This window comes from Branchiostoma belcheri, unplaced genomic scaffold (assembly GCF_001625305.1).
Source record: "Branchiostoma belcheri isolate BF01 breed outbred unplaced genomic scaffold, Haploidv18h27 scaffold22, whole genome shotgun sequence".
Lineage (NCBI taxonomy): Eukaryota > Metazoa > Chordata > Leptocardii > Amphioxiformes > Branchiostomatidae > Branchiostoma > Branchiostoma belcheri.
Window position 1 is genome coordinate 2,547,989 of NW_017803713.1, and position 19,169 is coordinate 2,567,157.

At 39.2% G+C, this 19,169-nt stretch overlaps 1 protein-coding gene and 1 long non-coding RNA gene across 2 annotated transcripts in view; one reads left to right on the top strand and one right to left on the bottom strand.

Moving 5' to 3' along the window:
- LOC109470234 overlaps nt 1-9,612 on the bottom strand; it is an 18,896-nt gene extending 9,284 nt beyond the window's left edge. Inside the window, exon 1 of the long non-coding RNA XR_002140237.1 lies at nt 9,594-9,612. This is a non-coding gene — a long non-coding RNA (uncharacterized LOC109470234). The remainder of the gene's footprint in view (nt 1-9,593) is intronic.
- LOC109470228 (lysosomal-trafficking regulator-like) overlaps nt 2,005-19,169 on the top strand; it is a 54,961-nt gene continuing 37,796 nt past the window's right edge. Inside the window, exons 1-3 of the mRNA XM_019769073.1 lie at nt 2,005-2,390; nt 3,861-3,961; nt 7,630-7,786. Of these exons, the coding sequence (XP_019624632.1) occupies nt 2,310-2,390; nt 3,861-3,961; nt 7,630-7,786 (339 nt within the window). The 5' untranslated portion in view covers nt 2,005-2,309. The remainder of the gene's footprint in view (nt 2,391-3,860; nt 3,962-7,629; nt 7,787-19,169) is intronic.

The following is a 19,169-nucleotide window of genomic DNA, read 5'->3' on the forward strand; positions in this document are numbered from 1 at the left end:
CCCCGAAGCCGGTTTCAAGTGGCTCCATCTGAACGCTCCGAAATCACATGGAAAGCGCCTCGATCCCAAGCCACTTCTAGAGGTGGTTTCGAATCGCTTTCCCCGCATCGCGATTTGCGTCTGAACGCAATGTGATTTCAATGTGACTTCGCCTGGTCATGGATTACGGAGTGATATTTCTTTTTTTTATATGCAATACCAACTTTTACGTGGCAGCAACTTAAAGAGCAGTAATGGTCAAATAATGTGTCCGTTCTAGGGCGAGCTTCACCGCCTCTGGCGGGACCACGTCGGCATTCGGCCGAGATACGCTGGGAGGGGGGCATCAGCAAGCAGGTCGTTGACCTCTGACATTAATAACACGCCTCCTTGCGTGTTATCATCAAACAGCAATAAATGTAGCTCAAGCGTATTGTGTTCGGACACGGTTTCACAGGTGTGTGTGGCACGTGGACCAGATGTGAGGAATGTGAGTTACCCGAATCGCGCCTTGGGTGGTTCCGTATAGACACGGCCTATGTTGAAACCGACTCGAAACAGTTTCAATGTGACTACAGGTGTTCAGACGGAGCCACATTAAGGGTGCATGTGAATAAACCATTCACTCTTTCTCTCTCTCTCTCTCTCTCTCCCTCTTTCTCTCTGGTGGACTCCGACGTCAATACAGTTTCGCAAGCTTAATGTGAAGAGGGCCTTACTAAATACAGGTGGCAGTGCGGATCCTGAATTTTCCAGGAGGGCCTGCATGCCCTTTTCCGTTAACCGTTATGGGCTATTTTAATTCACCGTTAATCGTTGCTGACCCACTCTAATTCAATGTTAAGCGTTATCGGTATATTTCTCGTGAAGCGTTATTGGTCATTTTAATTATTCGTAAAGCGTTATTTGTCATCCCAAATCAGCGTTAAACGTTACTGAATAATTCTTCGTTACGCATAGACCTGCGTTCTAGTAGTCAAACCTCAAGAAGCAGTCGTCACTTTGCCCCTCAAAATGCAGGAAAATGCGTTATTGAAGGTTTAAAAATGCAAAATTTCCGGACCCCCCTACATTGCTCGCGCCTTTGGCACTCGACTCGTGCCTGCTGCGCTCGGTCCCCCTCTTCAAGCATTTGTGGGCGGCCTCGGGGACCAAGGCAGGCGTGGAACAGAGGGTACTAGTGTGAACACACTTCGTTACATACATTTCGTCAGCGATCACTCTATCTCACCAATTCAGATATCGAATATAGTGGAGTTCGAAAAAATGCATGTCAATTTGCCGTTATATTAAAGCGTCACCAACCGTCCTAAATTTACCGTTAAGCGTTACCAACCATCCTGAATTTGACGTTAAGCGTTTCGGGCCTGCTGAATTTACCGTTAACCGTTACAAGGACACAACCATGCAGACCCTCTTCCAGTCTTGCTTGGATCATGACAAGAAAGATCAAAGCCTTAAAGCTTTAACGCTATACTATATAGTTATAGCCCCATACTATAACAATTTTTTGTTACTTCTGGGTACAGAACTTGTTTCGGGTGGTTGAGATTAATGTTACTGGTTTGTCAGTGCAATTGCATGATGGGTGGGAGGTGATTTTGACATTTGATTCGTGATCATTGATAAGGAAGTCACTTGAAGTTGACCCAGTACATGCCTCTTTCAGGAGGGTGTTGTAATAAATCATACAATCCCCTCCACAGTTCCCCAAACACTTCCCCTCTCAGCGCTGTGAACTTGAAGTTGGTGAAACAGAAAACCCAAAATACTTCCCAGAAGTCTGAAATACCAATGTCCTTGGAAATCACTGTTGCAATACTGGAATAAAACAAATGGGGTGAGTCTCTTCAGATGAAAGAAAAGGTTACATTTTACAGTGTCTTCTGTAATAACAAGGAGGTTTAAAATCCTTGTTTATAGTCACAATAATAATATTATTCCCCAGAGACGTCGTTTAGTTAACCAGTACCAGGTGGCAAATAAATTAGCATGAAGGTCAAAGGTCATTCAGTCACGAGGAAAATTACCAAAATGGCTGCCGTTGTTTTGTTGCCGCAGGATATTCACCTGTTTCTGAGGCCAGTCTTGTTTTTACGTGCATGTTTGTTGTCTGGTTGAAGATAGAGAGGCATCTTATGTTTTCCTGATGTTTGGTTTAAGGTTTGAGGGTGCATTTTTCACCTCAAACCCGAAGGCGTTGGGTTGCGAGGCCGGTTTGAAGAACGCCCCCCTCCCAGCTGTAACCACATATTTTTATTGTCTTGAGAAAAGTTTCTCGGGTGGTCCAGTCAAATTATAGGCAATTATATAAGTAGCCGACGTTTTCAATGGATCAGAAGAGAGTTGACTCAACTGTTATGGAGGCCTGGAAGGCCTTCAGGGCTGAGCAAGGTGGGACGTCAAGCCAGGTAGGTATAGCGTTTGCCAGCCTAAACACTCGTTTCCTTTTATGGCCTTTTATGCCCTTATGTACAAAATGAATTTCCTATGTCTGTTCTTGTAAACAACGAAATTATCAGTATCCAGCTTACTAGTATGTAACCAGCCAAGGTGTCCCACCCCCCGCCCCATTTCTATGAAAATGAAAAGAATGAATTACAATTTTGTTATAAGTTTGCATCCAACTCCCCAGTCACTTCGTTGACACAAAGTTTTTATTAACACGTTGAAAAATCACAAGGGGTTGATTTGCGTCTCTTTAGTTGTTTCCGCAAATACTAGTGTCTTGGAATCTGGATACCTAAGACTTAAAGTGTCAATTACTATTATATATAATACTAAGTACTGGCATATGCTGATATGGTCATAACAATCCTTTCCATCCCGGAAAGAATTAGTCTGGGTTCCAGACCCAATCACACTGGACACAAAGTATCTCAGTGAGCTCACTGAGAAATTTCTCCAAAAAAAATTTTGAGAAGTAAACCTTCTAAAATGGCATTTCATGCATTTTTGAGAGGGTTTCCAAGAAAAAAATCAGAGATACATATTTATTCAATGACAAAGGGAGCAGTTTTTCTACGATTCCAGTCCATGTTTTCAAGAAAAATTTTGGACCTTTACATAAAAGTGGACCTTAACATAAAAAGTGGACCAAAAAGTGGACCTTTGAGCCTTGTGGGGGGTTCTTCCGAACATGAGACTATGAGCCAATGGAGCCAATGCAAAAAATTATTAAAATGATTAAAACAACTTCAGCTTGTCACCCATACAGTAAGAAATCGTAAAGTTTGAGATTATGAGTATTAGAAGTTTGGGTGTTTAATTTGCCATTCTACATGTAATTAGATAAGCTGTTGATTTGTTTATAGCCCCAGGGGTCATGTGACTATTCAGCGTTTCCCATGTCATTCTTGTCTGTATGTTTTAAGGGTGCTTGAATATTATGTGATATTATGTTTCAAAGCTATGAAATTGCCATACAATGTAATAATTGGTATGATATGTAGGGTCGGACCGTCCTATGGTTGAGAAGTATACAAAGTTTACATATTGTGAAGTGCAGCTGCTGTCACACTATTGCAAAAAAAGTTACAATTTCACTTGCCTTAAAGTTTAATTAAGTTACAAATGTACTTCTATACAATACTCATCGTGACTGCATCTGTGCCGTGCACACCCTCCAGACCTGTAAGTTGTAACCAGACCCTGCAATACTGGCCTGCATGAGGATAGGCTGACCATCGGGTCGTGTCCTTACTGGAGCTTGTTGTTTGTTTGTTTGTCACACCCTGGTGCAGCGATGCATGAATCCTCTCCACAAATAATACCACAGGCAATGGAAACTTCTTTGGATAAAGTGTAAATATTAAAGGGAGATCCACAGAGAGATAGATCTTACTAATCTTGGTTCCTGTGTGTTCTGAAAAATTTTTTAGGACTCTGAAAAGAAGAAAAAACTGGAGAGGTTCTTGAAGCTTCTTCTTGTCCAGGCTGAGAAACAGGAGTTGTACTTTCTGAATGACCAGGAGCAGTCTTGGTAAGTTTCTCTGCTTGTTCTTAAAATGTTCCTGGCCCTCGTATATAGAAAATCTAGACTTTACTGTTAATCTTATCAAGTTCTTGATTTCAGAAGTTGGTGTACAAAGTTTCTCTGAACTCTGAAGCAAATGTACATTGTACAGACTACTGTCAAAAGTGCATAAAAGAGTTGCCTGTCCAGTATTTTTTTGTAACTTTCTTGTGTGTGCTATTAAAAGTCAGGCTTTTTCCATGTAATCACCCTTTAACGACACAAAGTGAGATCTTTGTTACTACTTAATAATCATATATTATCAAGTACAGGTGCCTGTTGTAAGTCACTGATGTTTAACAGAATACTTACAAACATTTAGTAAAGCACTTAATTACCGGCATATGATTTTGAGGTTTTAAAAACCTGTTTTGTGATGTTTGATTTGCTGGATGAAAAACACCCGCAGAGAAGTACAGATAAAATTACAAGCAAAGAGAACGAAAATGGACAAACTTCTGCAAGAAATTCTTTTTCCATGACTTATTTCGTATGGTAAGCCTGTATTTGCCAGACCAAGGAATGACGTAGTGTATGTTTTGATGTCTATGTATTAAGTTATTAGCCCATCCATCATGGCTACTGACAGTGTGTTTTCCCTGATATACGCGCAAGTCTCACAGGAAGTGCAGGGGATGGGAAGGTACTGTCACCATCGATCTATGTTTGCACCTGTCATTATCAAGGATATACTGAGCAATCAGGCAGATAAATCAGTCGGTCCTGGTTTGCTGTGGACGGGTTGTGTTTAGATGTGAAACAGATTCACATGAATTGACCATTTCCTCATCATGAGGGGATGACAAACTTCCTGAAGCAATAATGTATGAAGGAAGCTGTACTGTACTGTACTGCATTCAGACTGGGCTGATATAACTGCATGGCAGTGTTTAGGTCTATGTTAAGAATTTAAAAAAAATTCTCACAGCTAGATCAGATCCACTTAAAAATTTGATCATTTGCTATGGAAAAAGGCTAACCCAGGGAAAATGCCATTTGTAATATCTTTTTTTGAGGCAAAGCATTTCAGAAAACCAACATTTACATTTGTATTACATATGCATATAAAGCAAATATGTTTGGTATATCAGGGTTCAAACTGGATTAAATCAAATGATTCTCATCTGCTCTTTTGGTATGATGTTATACATGTAGTTGCTCTATATTTGCTGCAGGTAGCAAATGCCTCCTACTGAGATTAATGTGAACTGCAAGCCCTTGAAGTTGAATCAGTTTTTAGGTTAGAGAAAACAGTTCTCTGGTGTTAAACCTCTTCCTTCTTCATATTTATAAAATCACTAACTGCACTTTACCTGAAGCTTGAGCAAGTACATTCGTTTTGATAAGAAAACGTTTGACATGCCAATCATGAACCATGTAATCCCAGTACACTTACAGAAGCATTTCTGAGATACGTGGTACAGTTAAGTGCATGCTGATACTAATGCCCTTCTCAACAGGATGTGCTCTAATTATAACCATCTCTGTTGCTGTAGTAGTTGGAAATTTACTTGAGGAAATAAACAGAGGGAGATGTTATGGACAACATTTTAACTTTCTATTATGTTACCAGAAACAGGTACGTCTGAGAACATGGGCCAGAAAGCCAGTTAGTATAGTGTCTTCTTGTTCTCTAACCACCTGTGGAATTTAGAAAACTTCATGAAAGTTTGTTAAAAGTTGTTGCTATTTTCAGTTTGGTCATGCCTGTTTCAATGAAATCAGTGAAAATATGCCAGACTTTTACTTACCTACAGGTGACCCACTTATGCAATTTCTGTTTCACAAGTCAACACAACACAACACAACACAACACAACACAACACAACACAACACAACACCCTATGAGCAGAATCACCTCAAACAAATCTGACTTTTTGGTTCCTTTCAGATTATCAATTTTCCGTTCAGGTGGATAGTTTTCAGTTCACTATTTTTCAAGTAACACACCATAGCTGTTAACATGTATTGGATCAGTGCTGGCTGGCTAGTCATGATGACTACCTGTTCACCAACATTTTTCTGAGAGTTATAGGCCAGCCATGTTTGGAGTATAACCACAGGGAAATGAATTTACTAGTGGATATTCTTACTAGATTTGGACCCAATGCTACTGGTATATTAACTGGAAAAAGTCTGTTATTTCTTTAGTACTTCTTATTCAGTGTCTTTTTTAACAGAAATGCACCTTTTATTTGATGTCACCTAAAGATATCCTGACTTTTGGTTGATGTACCAGTAACTGGGCTTATGCCTCACGCAAAGTATTTTTTTCTGATGGAGTTTACTGTGTATACTTTGTTCAAATCCAAATGTTTTTATGAATAGGAACTTTTTAGTCATGCCATGGTGTCAGAGATCAGGGATGTCAGGAATTCAGAGTCAGGAATTTTCTCCTGAATGGGGAAAGTTGTCTTTTCCTGCTACGATTCTTGTAGAGTAGCCAGACTAAATTGGAATGAAGCTCAGGCCATTTTGCTCTGGCTGTGCTTGGCACTGACCCATGCTGCACACTTCTTGACCTAGCTACACCTTCCCAAACTGTTGTCCAATAGTTTGTCCTTGTTGATTTGTTCAAGAGATTCCCTTAATCTACAATAACAGAGATGGTCTAAAATTAGAAAATGTCCCATGGAGAAGGAAATCACCTAAAGCATACACAAAATTGTAGAACACATCCAGATCATGGTTTCATAACCATTGGTGGATTCTCACTAATTAACTGGCAGACCCAAGTGCTATATATAACATGGTAGGTCTATCCTTTCACCCAAAATAACCTTATGTTGTACGAAAGAGGATAACCAACTTGCTCTCGAGGCAAATGTCTGCATGAGTCTGTGGTATGAACATTGAAGGTAATCTATAGTCAGTTTTATGGTGTATTGTTTAGTGAGTGCTCCCTTCTCAACCTACTTCCTGGTTTGACCTTTACTATACAAATATTGACCAGCCAGTAGTGTTCAGAAACTAACCTTTGATAAACTACAAAAGTCTTATGACTTTATTATTAATAATTACCACAATGTACAAACTATTGATCCTGGTCAAGCCTCCTGGAGTCTCAGGGTCACCATGCCCTTTGCATGTTCCCAGCCTCCTGGTAGAATAGGTAGGTTTTGCGGCAGAAACTTATTTAAAGTTCATTGGGTACAACAGTTGAAATGTGCAAGTTATGACTATAAGTATAGCTACATGTTTTATGTCAAAAAGACAAGCTCATACATGGCTTAATTTTCTTTTAGAGAGCATCGTACATTAGGTCATTTGTAGTTTACAAATAGAGACCAAAGGTCACAATGAACGTTTCATCAGATTCCAAAGAGTGTAATTTGTTTTTGAAAAATACCCTGGTATTGCTACATGGGTGATATGTAAAGGCATAAAAAACTCTAATAGTATAGAATGCAAGTTGTTGATTTTAAAACACAGATTTTGAATTGGATACTGAATAAATTGTAATATGTGTGTTCGTAAAACAAAAGACTGATTGATTTTGCTCCCTTAGTGCAGTTGTCTTAATTTTCAGATATTCCTGTACCTTGTATTTGAGGAGGTTTTGGAAAAGTGAAGGACAAATCTACTGATTTTCATCAGAACAGCAGTTGTCTTATGTAGTCATGTTGATTTTGTAGGGACTCCGGTACGGTGTGTAACGTCCTTGCCCAGGAGTTCCTGAGTGACGTACACGAGTGCTGCAGCGCGGAGGATGGGGAGAAGACGCTGGTGTCCTACCTGCTGTCAGGAAACGGCTGTCTGCTGGTCCAGGCACTGAACATCCTCCCGCTACAGGTCAGATCTACTATTCTTTTCTTAGGGTTCATTATTTACTTACCATGCTTCTATCTGACCCTCAACTCCTTGGCTCACTCACTCACTGTGTCTGTCTGATACTCCCATGTTTTTCTGTCCTTTCACTGTAACTTGGCCCTTACCAGTCTGGTCAGTGATTCACACATAGCTTAGTAGGAATCTGCCAAGTGAATCTGCCAAGTCCAGTCTGTTTGGTCGGCCTACAAAGGTAAAGTATTTGTGCAAAAGGCTACAGGATGTTATCATTAGGCAGTGGTGACAGGTACTGCAAATCAAATCAATTGATTTCATGGTAAGAGGGAAAGCAGTTTCCACTACTGTTTAGAGTAGATGTATGCTCTAGGGTATGTGATAATCCTTCTCAGTTTTTAATGCATTGTTACTTCCTAACAAAGTTGGCAATTTACTTGGGATTCAAGTTAAATTTGAGTGTGATCTACAGAAAAAGTGTTAGAAGAACAGCGAGTATGGCAGATTTCTAGCAGATAGACTAGTCTTACATGTAGCCTGCACATGTAGGTGAAGGTTGTCATGACTTGGCACTGAGACAGGATGCACTTGATTATCACTGTGTTCCATAGTAAACCTGACAGAGACATTGCTTAGGTTGGAACAAGTTGGTACAGGGCATTTACAGAATGCAACAAAAATCTTGCACAGACTTGCTCTTGGCAGTGTTGGTAACGTTCCTCCCATTCCCAGATCTACACATTTTCCACTTGGGGTGTTGAGCCCTGTACCAAGACAAGTTTAGACTCAGTTAGAGGCAGTTTGCTGTTGGCGAGTGTACGGTCACTTGTAGCCACAGACAGCTGAATGGACTATTTACCAGTCTCCATGGCATTGCAGGAGGATTGATGCTGTTCTCCTTTTCACCCTCACAGCATGAAGTTTCAGGTACCCTCATAAAGGTGCAGATACCACTGTTAGAGTGACTGCTGAGAGGTTGTTGGTTCAGGGAATGGGCGAGCCATCATCTTATCTGAGAAAGTGTCACAACCTGCCTTCAGCTGGTAGATCTTATGCTGCACAAATGGAATTTCAAGTTGTCATTTTTTCAGGACAAAAAATGTACCAGCTGGGAAAAACGTATGGAAACCAAAATGTTCCTTATTATTATTAGTTACCTTTCCAAAGGTGTTTGTAAGTTTAAAAAAGTGTCTTGTCTAAATTGTTCCTTTATTGGAACCAAGAAAATGTATTGCATTGCTGCATGGTAAAGTCATTTTTTTTCTTACCAGATGATTTCTTTAAACTTCCTCAACAATTCATAGCCACAAGGAGCTTCGGAGGTATTCTTCGGTTGTCTTCTTTTCTACACCCCCTACCGGTGAAATATGGATAAAAATGTGGGAAAAATTTTTAAAAGAGCAGATTAAAGCATACATTGAAGTGTTGTAATTCTACTCAAGCTCTAGTAGATTATAAGCCTGGCATATCAGTGGTTGGTTATTAATGAAGTACAGGCTGTTGTTTCCTTAATTGCTGCTAAGTGTGTTGGCATTTAGTGTTAAGGAATGGGACTAAGGAGCAGCTTTCACCAATAGGGTATGCTCTTAACAGATTAGCATACTGTTATCTAAAGGGGTAGAAGGAAGTGCATTGTCTGAATGGTCAGGGGTTCACAATCCTTTCAGCATAAGCCACTGGAGCCAACAAATCTCGATGAAATTTTTTTTCTGACCAGATTTACCTCATGCTCTTGTACATTATTTTTTTGTACCTCGGACAGTTCCAAATGTGCCTTACATGTATGTTACATGGTGTACTAGCTCCCCAACCCTACCTGTACAGGCTGTAGACAGACAAACCAGTCTACTTGACCTTGTCCCAACTGCTGGTTTCGTCTCAAGCTTCTCCAAGACTGGGAGGCTCCATGGGGGATGGATAGGCCCTTCCCGGCTGGTTGTTGTCCTGGTTGAGTGCTAATTGCAGGATTTGGTTACAAACGGTGAGCGTCCCTGTGGAGTGGTTTGACATCTGAGTATGTGGGAAAATGGAAGGTTGCTGTCTTAATCCTTATGGACTAGAAGTGGTGTGTCTTCTTGGGAGGTTGGGAAAAACAAGAAAGTCAAAAGTTGAAGTGATCTAGTCTTCTGTCCTCTTAGTATGGAGTTGTTTTATAGTATCATATTAAAGTGACAATACTTTGACTTTTGATCTTCCAGCCTTTCCAAGTTTGTTTCATTTTTTCTCTCTTTTCAAGTTCAAGTTTATATTGGATTTCTTGTTTGTTCTCCTATTTTACACCCTTCCTGTTATCATTTGTCTGCATTTTGTTTATCCTTTCAATCTCTCGATTTCTTGCAAAGGATTATCAGAAATACCAGGCAGTAGTTCAACTTCTTTTCACTCTGTTATTGTGTTTTGTGTGTTCAGCTGCCTTTTAATTCATTTGATTGATATTTCTTATAACACTGAGGTAACAATCTCAGGTGTAAAATGAAATGACTCACAAAGTGGAAAATAAACTACTTAAATGCAGGTTGACTATTGTTTGAAATCACCTGGCAAACACACAATTTTGTGATATCTCCAGTAGACAGCAATTAAAGACAACTTCAACAGTTTCTCATCATAAATAACAAGTGAATCAAAGGCCCACCTGTTTGAGTACATACACAATCCCACTGAAGGGTGTGTTATACAAACACCTTGAAGCACATGCATGTGTATCACATATCCTGTTTTTGACTACCCTCCAAATTTTCCTAAGTAGCCCCTTGTGCCCTGTACAAACCTGCCATTATGCCATAGTAACTCATTGTCTGCTAGTGAACCTCAATTGCAATGCCACAGCTACCGTACCCTTTGGATTTGGCTCAAGTTTTCAGGTGAAGTGTTGGAATTACCATGTGTTAATTGCAACGGGTGCAAAGGGACTCTGTGCTACCACAAGCCTGGAACTCTACTTTAACCCTTTACCACACTCATAATTCATTGCAACACCCTAGTTTGTTTTTGATGATAAAATCAAAGTGCTGTCTGAAACCCTGGCAACAGACTTGCAAAGGAACCTGGTCTTTAGAAAAAAATGCAAATCAAAGAGTTAGCCTGTAAATCTTTGTCTAGACATATAACATGAGGCCATGCCAGGAGAAAAGGCGTTTGATACTAGTCGAAATGACCAAAGGGTCTCCAGAGCAACTAAGCTGGTAGTCTTCAGTGTCCATTGCAATCTTAATGTGTTGTCCAAGAAGGCAGAGATTTGTCAATTCCATAACTTGAATAAAATCCTTGGCCATGGGACTGGATTGGCCACCAAGCACAGCCAAACAGAAGTCTGCTTGGGTTAGTTATACCGCATTAGCCTAGAATGCCCGCTTTGGTGTTGCTAAATGCTTCTGTGTAGCAAAAACCTTGTTCTTGCTTTGTATGTAAACATTCTTCCTACCCTGTTACTGGAGGTACTTGAAACAGTAATGAGACAAACGTGTCCAAGATGAGTTACTATTCCTTTGAAGTATTACACAATCTCTTGACTACTTAGTACCTTCCCTTTGAAGCTTAAGTAACAAGCTACAAAGTGTGGAGAAATTGCTTTTGGTGAAGTAATGCCGTATTTTCACTCATGATACTGTTTCATGATCATATCAGCAACGGAAGATAAGTAATTACCATTACTGACAAGATGTAATGTGCAAACTGAATAGTAGGCTTAGGAATGATAAGATCATGTAGGAAAAAAATGTTTTCAATCCAATATGTTTTATCCAGAGTTCAGACAGACACAGGTCATAAACTAGCAAAGGGGTCAAGTTCAAATTGAGAAGGGGAAATGGTCTGTCTACTCTGGGGACTGTTAGAGCAGACAGGGTGTCCCCAGCAGGGTTTGTTGTCACAGACAGACTTACATGAAAGCAGAGCCTGTTTGCCCACACTAAAAATTGCTGTCAACAAGCCACAGAGCCTGTCACAGAGGCGCTATTCAGACTACCAAGGGGGTGCTGGACTGGTGCATGAGAAAATATAACTATGCTGAAGTTCGTTTTACTCTAATGGGTTGTACCCGAGAGAGGGAGTGTTGGGAGCATGTCCCGCCCCTCTGCAGTTACAGGCAGGCCTGTGCAGAGATCATGTGAAGATTCTTGTGGTCTTTAAAAATGGCAGGCACCATAACAGGTGGCAGGAAGCTAATTCTGTGCAGTGAAATAGTAGCTAGTCATAGCCAGACTTGATGCCCATCCAGTGAGATCATGTGAGTTTGGCAATTGGATGAGAATATTGACCCTCTTACTTAGTCTTAGACCAGGTCATGACATATTTTAACCTTTAAGTACTAACTGAAGTAAAAAAAAATATCTAAACTCAGGTAAACGTCATCATTTTGTGATGACTTAGCTGATCTAAACCTTTCAGTATAGCATAAACTGTTCGATATAGCATTGTGATTCACTCTTTTTTTTTTCTGACAAACGTCAATAAGCTATAAATTACTTAATTAGTCAACCGTTACTTGGTACTTTGAAAAAGTGCTAAGTATAGTCATACATATAAGTGTGGACACAATTTGTACCCTGTTCTAAAGAACAATTACAATCGATCGGTTGATTTTAAGTTCAAAGTGAACTGTGAAGTCTAAAATCAATAGAAGTTAATAGCCTTTGGACAAGTGATACTGGTGTTGTGCAATACCTTATCTCAGAACTATCTTGGAACTGTACGTCAGGCTTTTAGCTAGGGGGTGTCCAGGGTGTCTTTTGGACGCCCTGTACTGAAAATAATAAGAAATTGGACGCCCTACTTTTTTGTAGGACACCCTAAAGACACCCTATTTTTCCCACTCCCAACCCTTGCCATGCACACATGCCTCCCTTCAGCCTTACTATAAATACAAAAATGATGGTTTACTGAAGGAAAAACCTCAAATTTACACCTGAAAATGCAGAAAGTAGTGTTTGTGAGCATTATGAATTTAAAAAAAGCCCCCCGAAAATCTTGCACTCAGCACGTCTTCACTGTGCATAGCATACAATAAAAAAATGGACACCCACCAAAAAAATCCTAGCTAAAAGCCTGCTGTACATCATATATTGACAGAATCTGTTAAAATGTCTCTCATTACTAATGTCAAATGTATGACACCATGATTTGTAAATTTGTACATATACATGTACATGTAGCTACATGTATCAAGTCCCAAATGAGACCACCATTGTACTACCCTCATGCCTACTGATATTTGCATGAGTGCTGCGGACACGTGGACAGTTAATATTTGCGCATGTGCAGGGAGATACATGAACATGGACTTTACTACCACCTGCTGACCTTATGGTGTCCTGCAAATAAGACCTTTAATCCAACAGGGTTGGGCCGAAGTTGGGAACAGGCACAGGTCTCTGCTATTTCCTACTTCATCAAAGGTACTTTTCCCTTACTACTGGTATTCTCTTAGCCATGGGGTTTTGTAAAGGTAAGACTAGGTTTATTATGGCCATGAAGTAGTGGTGAGCATGTCCAAACAGTGGATGCTACTGACATTGAATAAAAAGACAGCAAATTCCCTCATAGAGATTTTTTTGGTAGACAAATAATAACTTGCTTCTAGTAGGTGCAGGAGGTAAATTAAAGTAACTTACTACCATACCGGTAGAAGTAATTTCAAAGGTTTACCATTGTAGGGCTTTGATAACAGATATACTTGTATGTGCTATATGAACAATGAATGATTGTTTGGGAACTGTAAGAAAAGTAGATGATTGGCTGTCAGGTCTTGCTTGTAGTTGTGGGTATTGGAATACTAAAATACCTGCCGTATGGTTCTGCATACATCAAATATGAACAGGTGTACATTGAGTTAGAATAAACATCCTGTTTTCTAGGAATGGAAATACCCGTTACAGTATATCTTTGTTACTGCACCATGCAACAGTACTCAACATGATATGTACTACCCAGTATTTTAATTTTTCTCAGATATTAAAAAATGAACAGGAAATGGAAGATTACAAGAATAGTAGTTTATTTAATTTGACAATCATAAACATGCATTATGCAGAATTACCATGATTGTGTACTTTGACTTCTAAGTGTCTAACTGTTGGAAATCATGATGAAAGAAATAGTTTTATTAGAGCTGCCTCACTACATATTTCAGATATTATAATACATGTAGGTTTTAGTAGTGTTTATCCTATTGTAAGACCTATGTTATGATCTTTTATAATCTGATTAGTGGATCACCTCTGTATTTACTTAATAATTTTGTAAAAACATTGTTTGAATGCTTACTCCAATCCTGTGATTTAGAATTCTGTTAAACAAGTAGATTTATGTGGTGCTCTAGTTCATGCAGAGGTGAGTACACTTTGTAAAAATCCAAGTTCATTTCTTTGCCTTCATTGTAGGCAGGGTGGCATGATAAGATGATTTGTTGATAGAAGAATGGGGTTGAGTATAGTGGTGTTTTTGCTGGGATAAGTCTGCCATTTGATGAGATAGCTATGACTTTGTACAGGCACATTATGTATAGCTTGGATTGTAACGTTACTGTTCTTGTACAGTAGGAAAGTCTGTAATGCATTCAACGGAATGGACATACATGTACATGTATGTCAAAGCATAAAGAATACATGTGTCTGCCTATTGAGATGGGAAAAGGTTGTTCACGTGGAAGTCCACGTGTGGTGACAGAGGATGTACTGTTAGTACTGCCCTGACTTTTGCTGTGTTGTGAATGTATACCAGAGGAGTTGATCCTGTAGCATACTTGCCTGGGGTCAAGCTCTGTTTAGGTTGAGTCGATGTAACTGTTGTTACTGGCACGGCTTGATTTCATTTGCCTGATGGACATTTTATGCTGACATTACAGATATTCAGGTTGGAAGTTGAATAACAAAGATAATAATATTATACAGACTTTGGCTTGTGGGAATGATGTCTATCAAATTTAGATAATTACATAACATGAGAGATGCTTTGATATGGCAACAGGATAACTTGGAGCCTGTTTTTCCATGTAACACGGGGAAGGATGTTTACTTAACAGTGTAGATAACAATGAGACTATATGTATAAGGTAAAAACAAGTAAGACTTCAAACTCAGCACTGATCTGCAAGTATGATGAGTAGAACAGGAAGCAGCTCAGAGGAAGTATCTGTCATGTTCATGAGAAGGGAGCCAAGTTCATGGGAAGGAAACAAAAGAGTCACAAAGTCAAGGAAATCTGAATGAAGGTTATTCCAAAGTCATGGGAATGTATTATCTTAACTCATATAGCAGCACTAGAGACATTCTTCTGACTTTATACTATGTTTGTTTGAAGTGTGATAATGATTGATTTCTGTATATATATACTTTATATACACTGTACTCAAATCTATTTCCTCATATAGCAATATGTTCTGTTCTCGTTTAAGATACCATACAACAAACCAACCTTCAATTGGCAATTAAGATAACGCATGTTTTCTTTTTAATTTAAGCATTGGGAACGTATAATTATATCAGAACTAACCTTTTACTTAATAACCCTTATGTCAGGTATGCTTTGATCCCTCACACCATGAAGGTCTGCCATTGAACAGGTAACACTTGCTACTCAGACTCATCAATCATTCACTGCTGTCACATTGTTACGTAACATGGACGTGACATAGCTGGGATGTTCGGACCAGGCACTGGCCATATTCAGACCAAGGACCACTGCAGACGCATTCATCAAACGTGATGGGAGAAATTTCTCAGTATTTCTGCACTGACGCACGTTGTCATTTTTACGTGCAGCAACACACATAGTCAGACATTCTGTGTTTTAAAGAAAACATATTAAATTTGATATGAAGCCTAATGACATGTCAATGATATTTTTGGAATAGTGCACTGTGGTATACTGTGGAAAGTGTTAGGGAACATCTACATGTGACAAAAGAGTTACTTAACAAGCTTTATCTGATAGGTCCTGTTTGAATGTTGAGGAGATTTAGATTGACCGTCAGCAACTACTTGAAGGTGTGAAAATTGCTTTCTAATGGTATATGTATTGAGTGGCAATATCATGTCACATAAAGTAATATTTTGACCTTTTTGAAAGATGTTTGAATCAAGCTAAAATGGTAGGTGGTGCTTTTGTTACTGGTTATTTTAGTTTTGAAAAGTCATTCTCTGAATTTCAAAGATAACATGTTGAAAGACATACATATCAAGACAATATTTGATATAATAGGTGTTATGATGACATTTGAAAGAGCATGGTCTCCCCTCTAAATATGTACATTGTTTTAATTACATGTATTCCAATAGTGTTGAACTTGTAGTTGTAGAGATCATTTTAAAACTTAAGATTATCTTGTGTCTCCAAACTTTATGGTATATGATAATCCACACAGTGCCAGTTCAAGTACAGGTTCGGGTGCACCTGCTGGTGCCCTGTTCCCTGTCTGGCCCTGGGTCGGTCACGTTCCTGCTGTCTGACACCGGAGATCAGGCTAACTCCACAACAAATAAGCTGTGAGCTTGAACCAGCACCACGTTAATTATCTCTCCAGGCCACTCCCACCTCCCTCCCATCCCTGCCAGCCCCATTCCCTGCATGCTTCCTGCACTAGGAACTGGGACCATTCATGCCCATTGTCCATAGTTCCATGTCCAGAGAGAAGTACTGACTCATACTGGGCTAGTCACAGATAGGACTCGTGGTTCGCTATGGGTGGGACAAGCCCCTGTCAATCTCTCTGTTCACAGTAATCTGATCCAGCAGGAAACACAAACAACTTTGTACTACCGGTGGGTAAACTGTGCCGCACATCTCTGCTCCCTGCAGTTGCCGCTGGCATGTTCTGCCGGGGTGTTCTTTCATTAGGATGTGTTCCTGTCATAGCTTGTTGGATTACTTTGGAGTTTGTGTCTAGTGTTGTGGATCTTTTTCTTCTTTTTTTAAGGGGTGAGTACAGTTCTAAGAACATTTTTTTTCATGGGTTGGAATTTATGTAATAAGTTTTGGCAGTTTTGAATAAGACCTACATAAGCCTGGAGACTTGAAGGAACAAGTCTAGACTACAATGCTGGCTGTTTCCTAGCTTGCTACTGGATATCAGTTACCTTTTTTTTGGTTTGATGATAATGTTTGCCATAGCTGTGTTGAACGTACGAGTCTACATAAATGGCTCTCAATTAGAAAGTTTTTGCAATGTTTTCCAATTTATCCAGTACATGTATGCTTGGCTTCCCTTCTGGGTCAACTTTCTTTCTCTTTTTTAGACTGAAGCATCTACTACAGATGGCCTTGTTTTGGACATTGAAAACTGTTGGATATTTGTTTCATTGGATAATGATGCATTGTGATACATGAAGTAAAGATCTGATGTTTCTTTGCTGTTTTATCTAAGAAGTAAGTTGGTAAATTAGAATATAGGTAGAACCAGTGATAGGTTAAACTTTGATTGTTTCAAAAGTAGGTGAATTGAAAAGGTGGACATCAATCACCATTTTCCTAACATGTAGTAGAGACATGCATGCATAAACAGTGCACATGTAGGGTTTGATCCTTTTGATTTGCCCAGTTATTAGGAGAATTAGGTAAGCCAGAATAGGCTGAGAAGTTTGTCCCCCTGAAGTGTAACAGTAGTTGAGGAAGGAGTGCGGTGATGAAGCAGATCAGTGTTACAAAAAGTAAAGTGATATCATAATGGTTCTCTGGAAAGGTAATTTATCTCCGGAGGAAGTCACAGTGCACACTTGTACTTGACTTTGTGTATATGTATAGTCTTTTGAACTAGCCTGTCGTTGCCGTTGTTTCCTTTTTCGTAGTTGTGTTATACAGTGCCAAATCATTGGAACTCTGCAGATATTGGAGAAAAGCATTTGGTAGATGGTTGTACGGGACACGTGGGACTTAAAAAACAAATTCAGATTTTTTTTCAGCTTCATCATCTGCTTTGAGTATTTTCTCATGGTGTGGACTTAACATAACTCACAAAAAATGTTAATTTTTCTAAATGTCGTTTTGAAAGTTATTTCATTTTACATGAGACATTGTGTTTACACAGCTAAACTATCACATTTACACTTCACTCCTGTGAAACATTAACAGCCTTCAAACTTCCTCTGGATTTCCATTCTGTCCTCTTCATTTTGGATTGTGTACACAGCAGTCCCTAACAAGCTTAGGGTTTGCATAACTCTCCACGATAGCCCGTATACCCCTGCATTAAATGGGCTTAGGGCTGGTTTCACTGACAATTCATCTAAAACTACTGGTACTATGGGTTTCTTTGCCACCCAGGAGTAATGTCTGCATGTTATCTGCTACCACCTTTTTTGACAATCTTAAAGGTTGACTTATGCTTTTGGTTAAGCAGGATTATATTTTATCAATAAGCAGGAAACCTGCAGGACCCGCAGTATGACTGACTTTAGATAAACATGCAAACAATCGCAGTACTTGTTGAGATTCATTCTGTTCACTGACCATATCACAGCTCGTTTACACAAACTCAAAAATAGCTCATGAAAGAAATGGTTGCTTCTTTAAGTGCCAAGAGAAAAAGAATCACTTTGTCACTTTTTTTCTCTCTGTTGACAAAATGATAATCTGTTCAAGGAAGATAGGACATATCTTGTTTTTTCAAATCACTTATCAGTACATAAGTATCATTGGTTTTAGCAACAAGTAAATATACACATGTAATATGCTGTATGCTACCAACTGTGCATCTTGCAAAACATATTGCCATTTCCAGTTCAAGTTTCGGACAAATGTGAGTCGCTCTCAAAGTAACCTTTGCCTCAAATAAACTGGTTACCTCAAGAAAGATCTGATTGTCCAAAATGGCTGGGAAAACTTTATCTTGAATGCTGTTTTAACCACATGTATTGTGACCACTGAATGTGGCCATACTACGATGTCTTCCCCTAGTACAGCACAACTTACTGTCCTTACACAACAGCTGCAGAATTATTTGCTGTTTGCAAACATCCTGTGTAACCAAAAGACTTATCAGCCCATATTCAAGCCCTTTAACTGGCCGAGAGTTTGGGGAAGAAAATCTAATAAGGGGGAGTAGAACAGCTTTGAAATTTGGGCTGAGTTTGGGGGACAAACACTGGGATGTGTCAACAGACAAGTCACAGCAAATCTTGAATTAGAATAGTACCTTTTCATTTGTAATTATCTGTCCTTAATCAGACAATTTGTTTTCTATTAAGTTCAGCCTGCAAATAATTGAGGAAAATTAAGAATTGAAAAAGAAAAAGTGATAACGTGGTAACTACACTGTATTTCTTATACAGTGTGCTCAACAACTTTTGTTCAATCTTAGTAGGTATTACTTTTTCTTTTTGGAAAAAAGACACCTTTGTCTATATGGCAAATGTAGTGTACTTGAACTTTTCTGGTCTTCATTTTTTAGTTCCAAGAA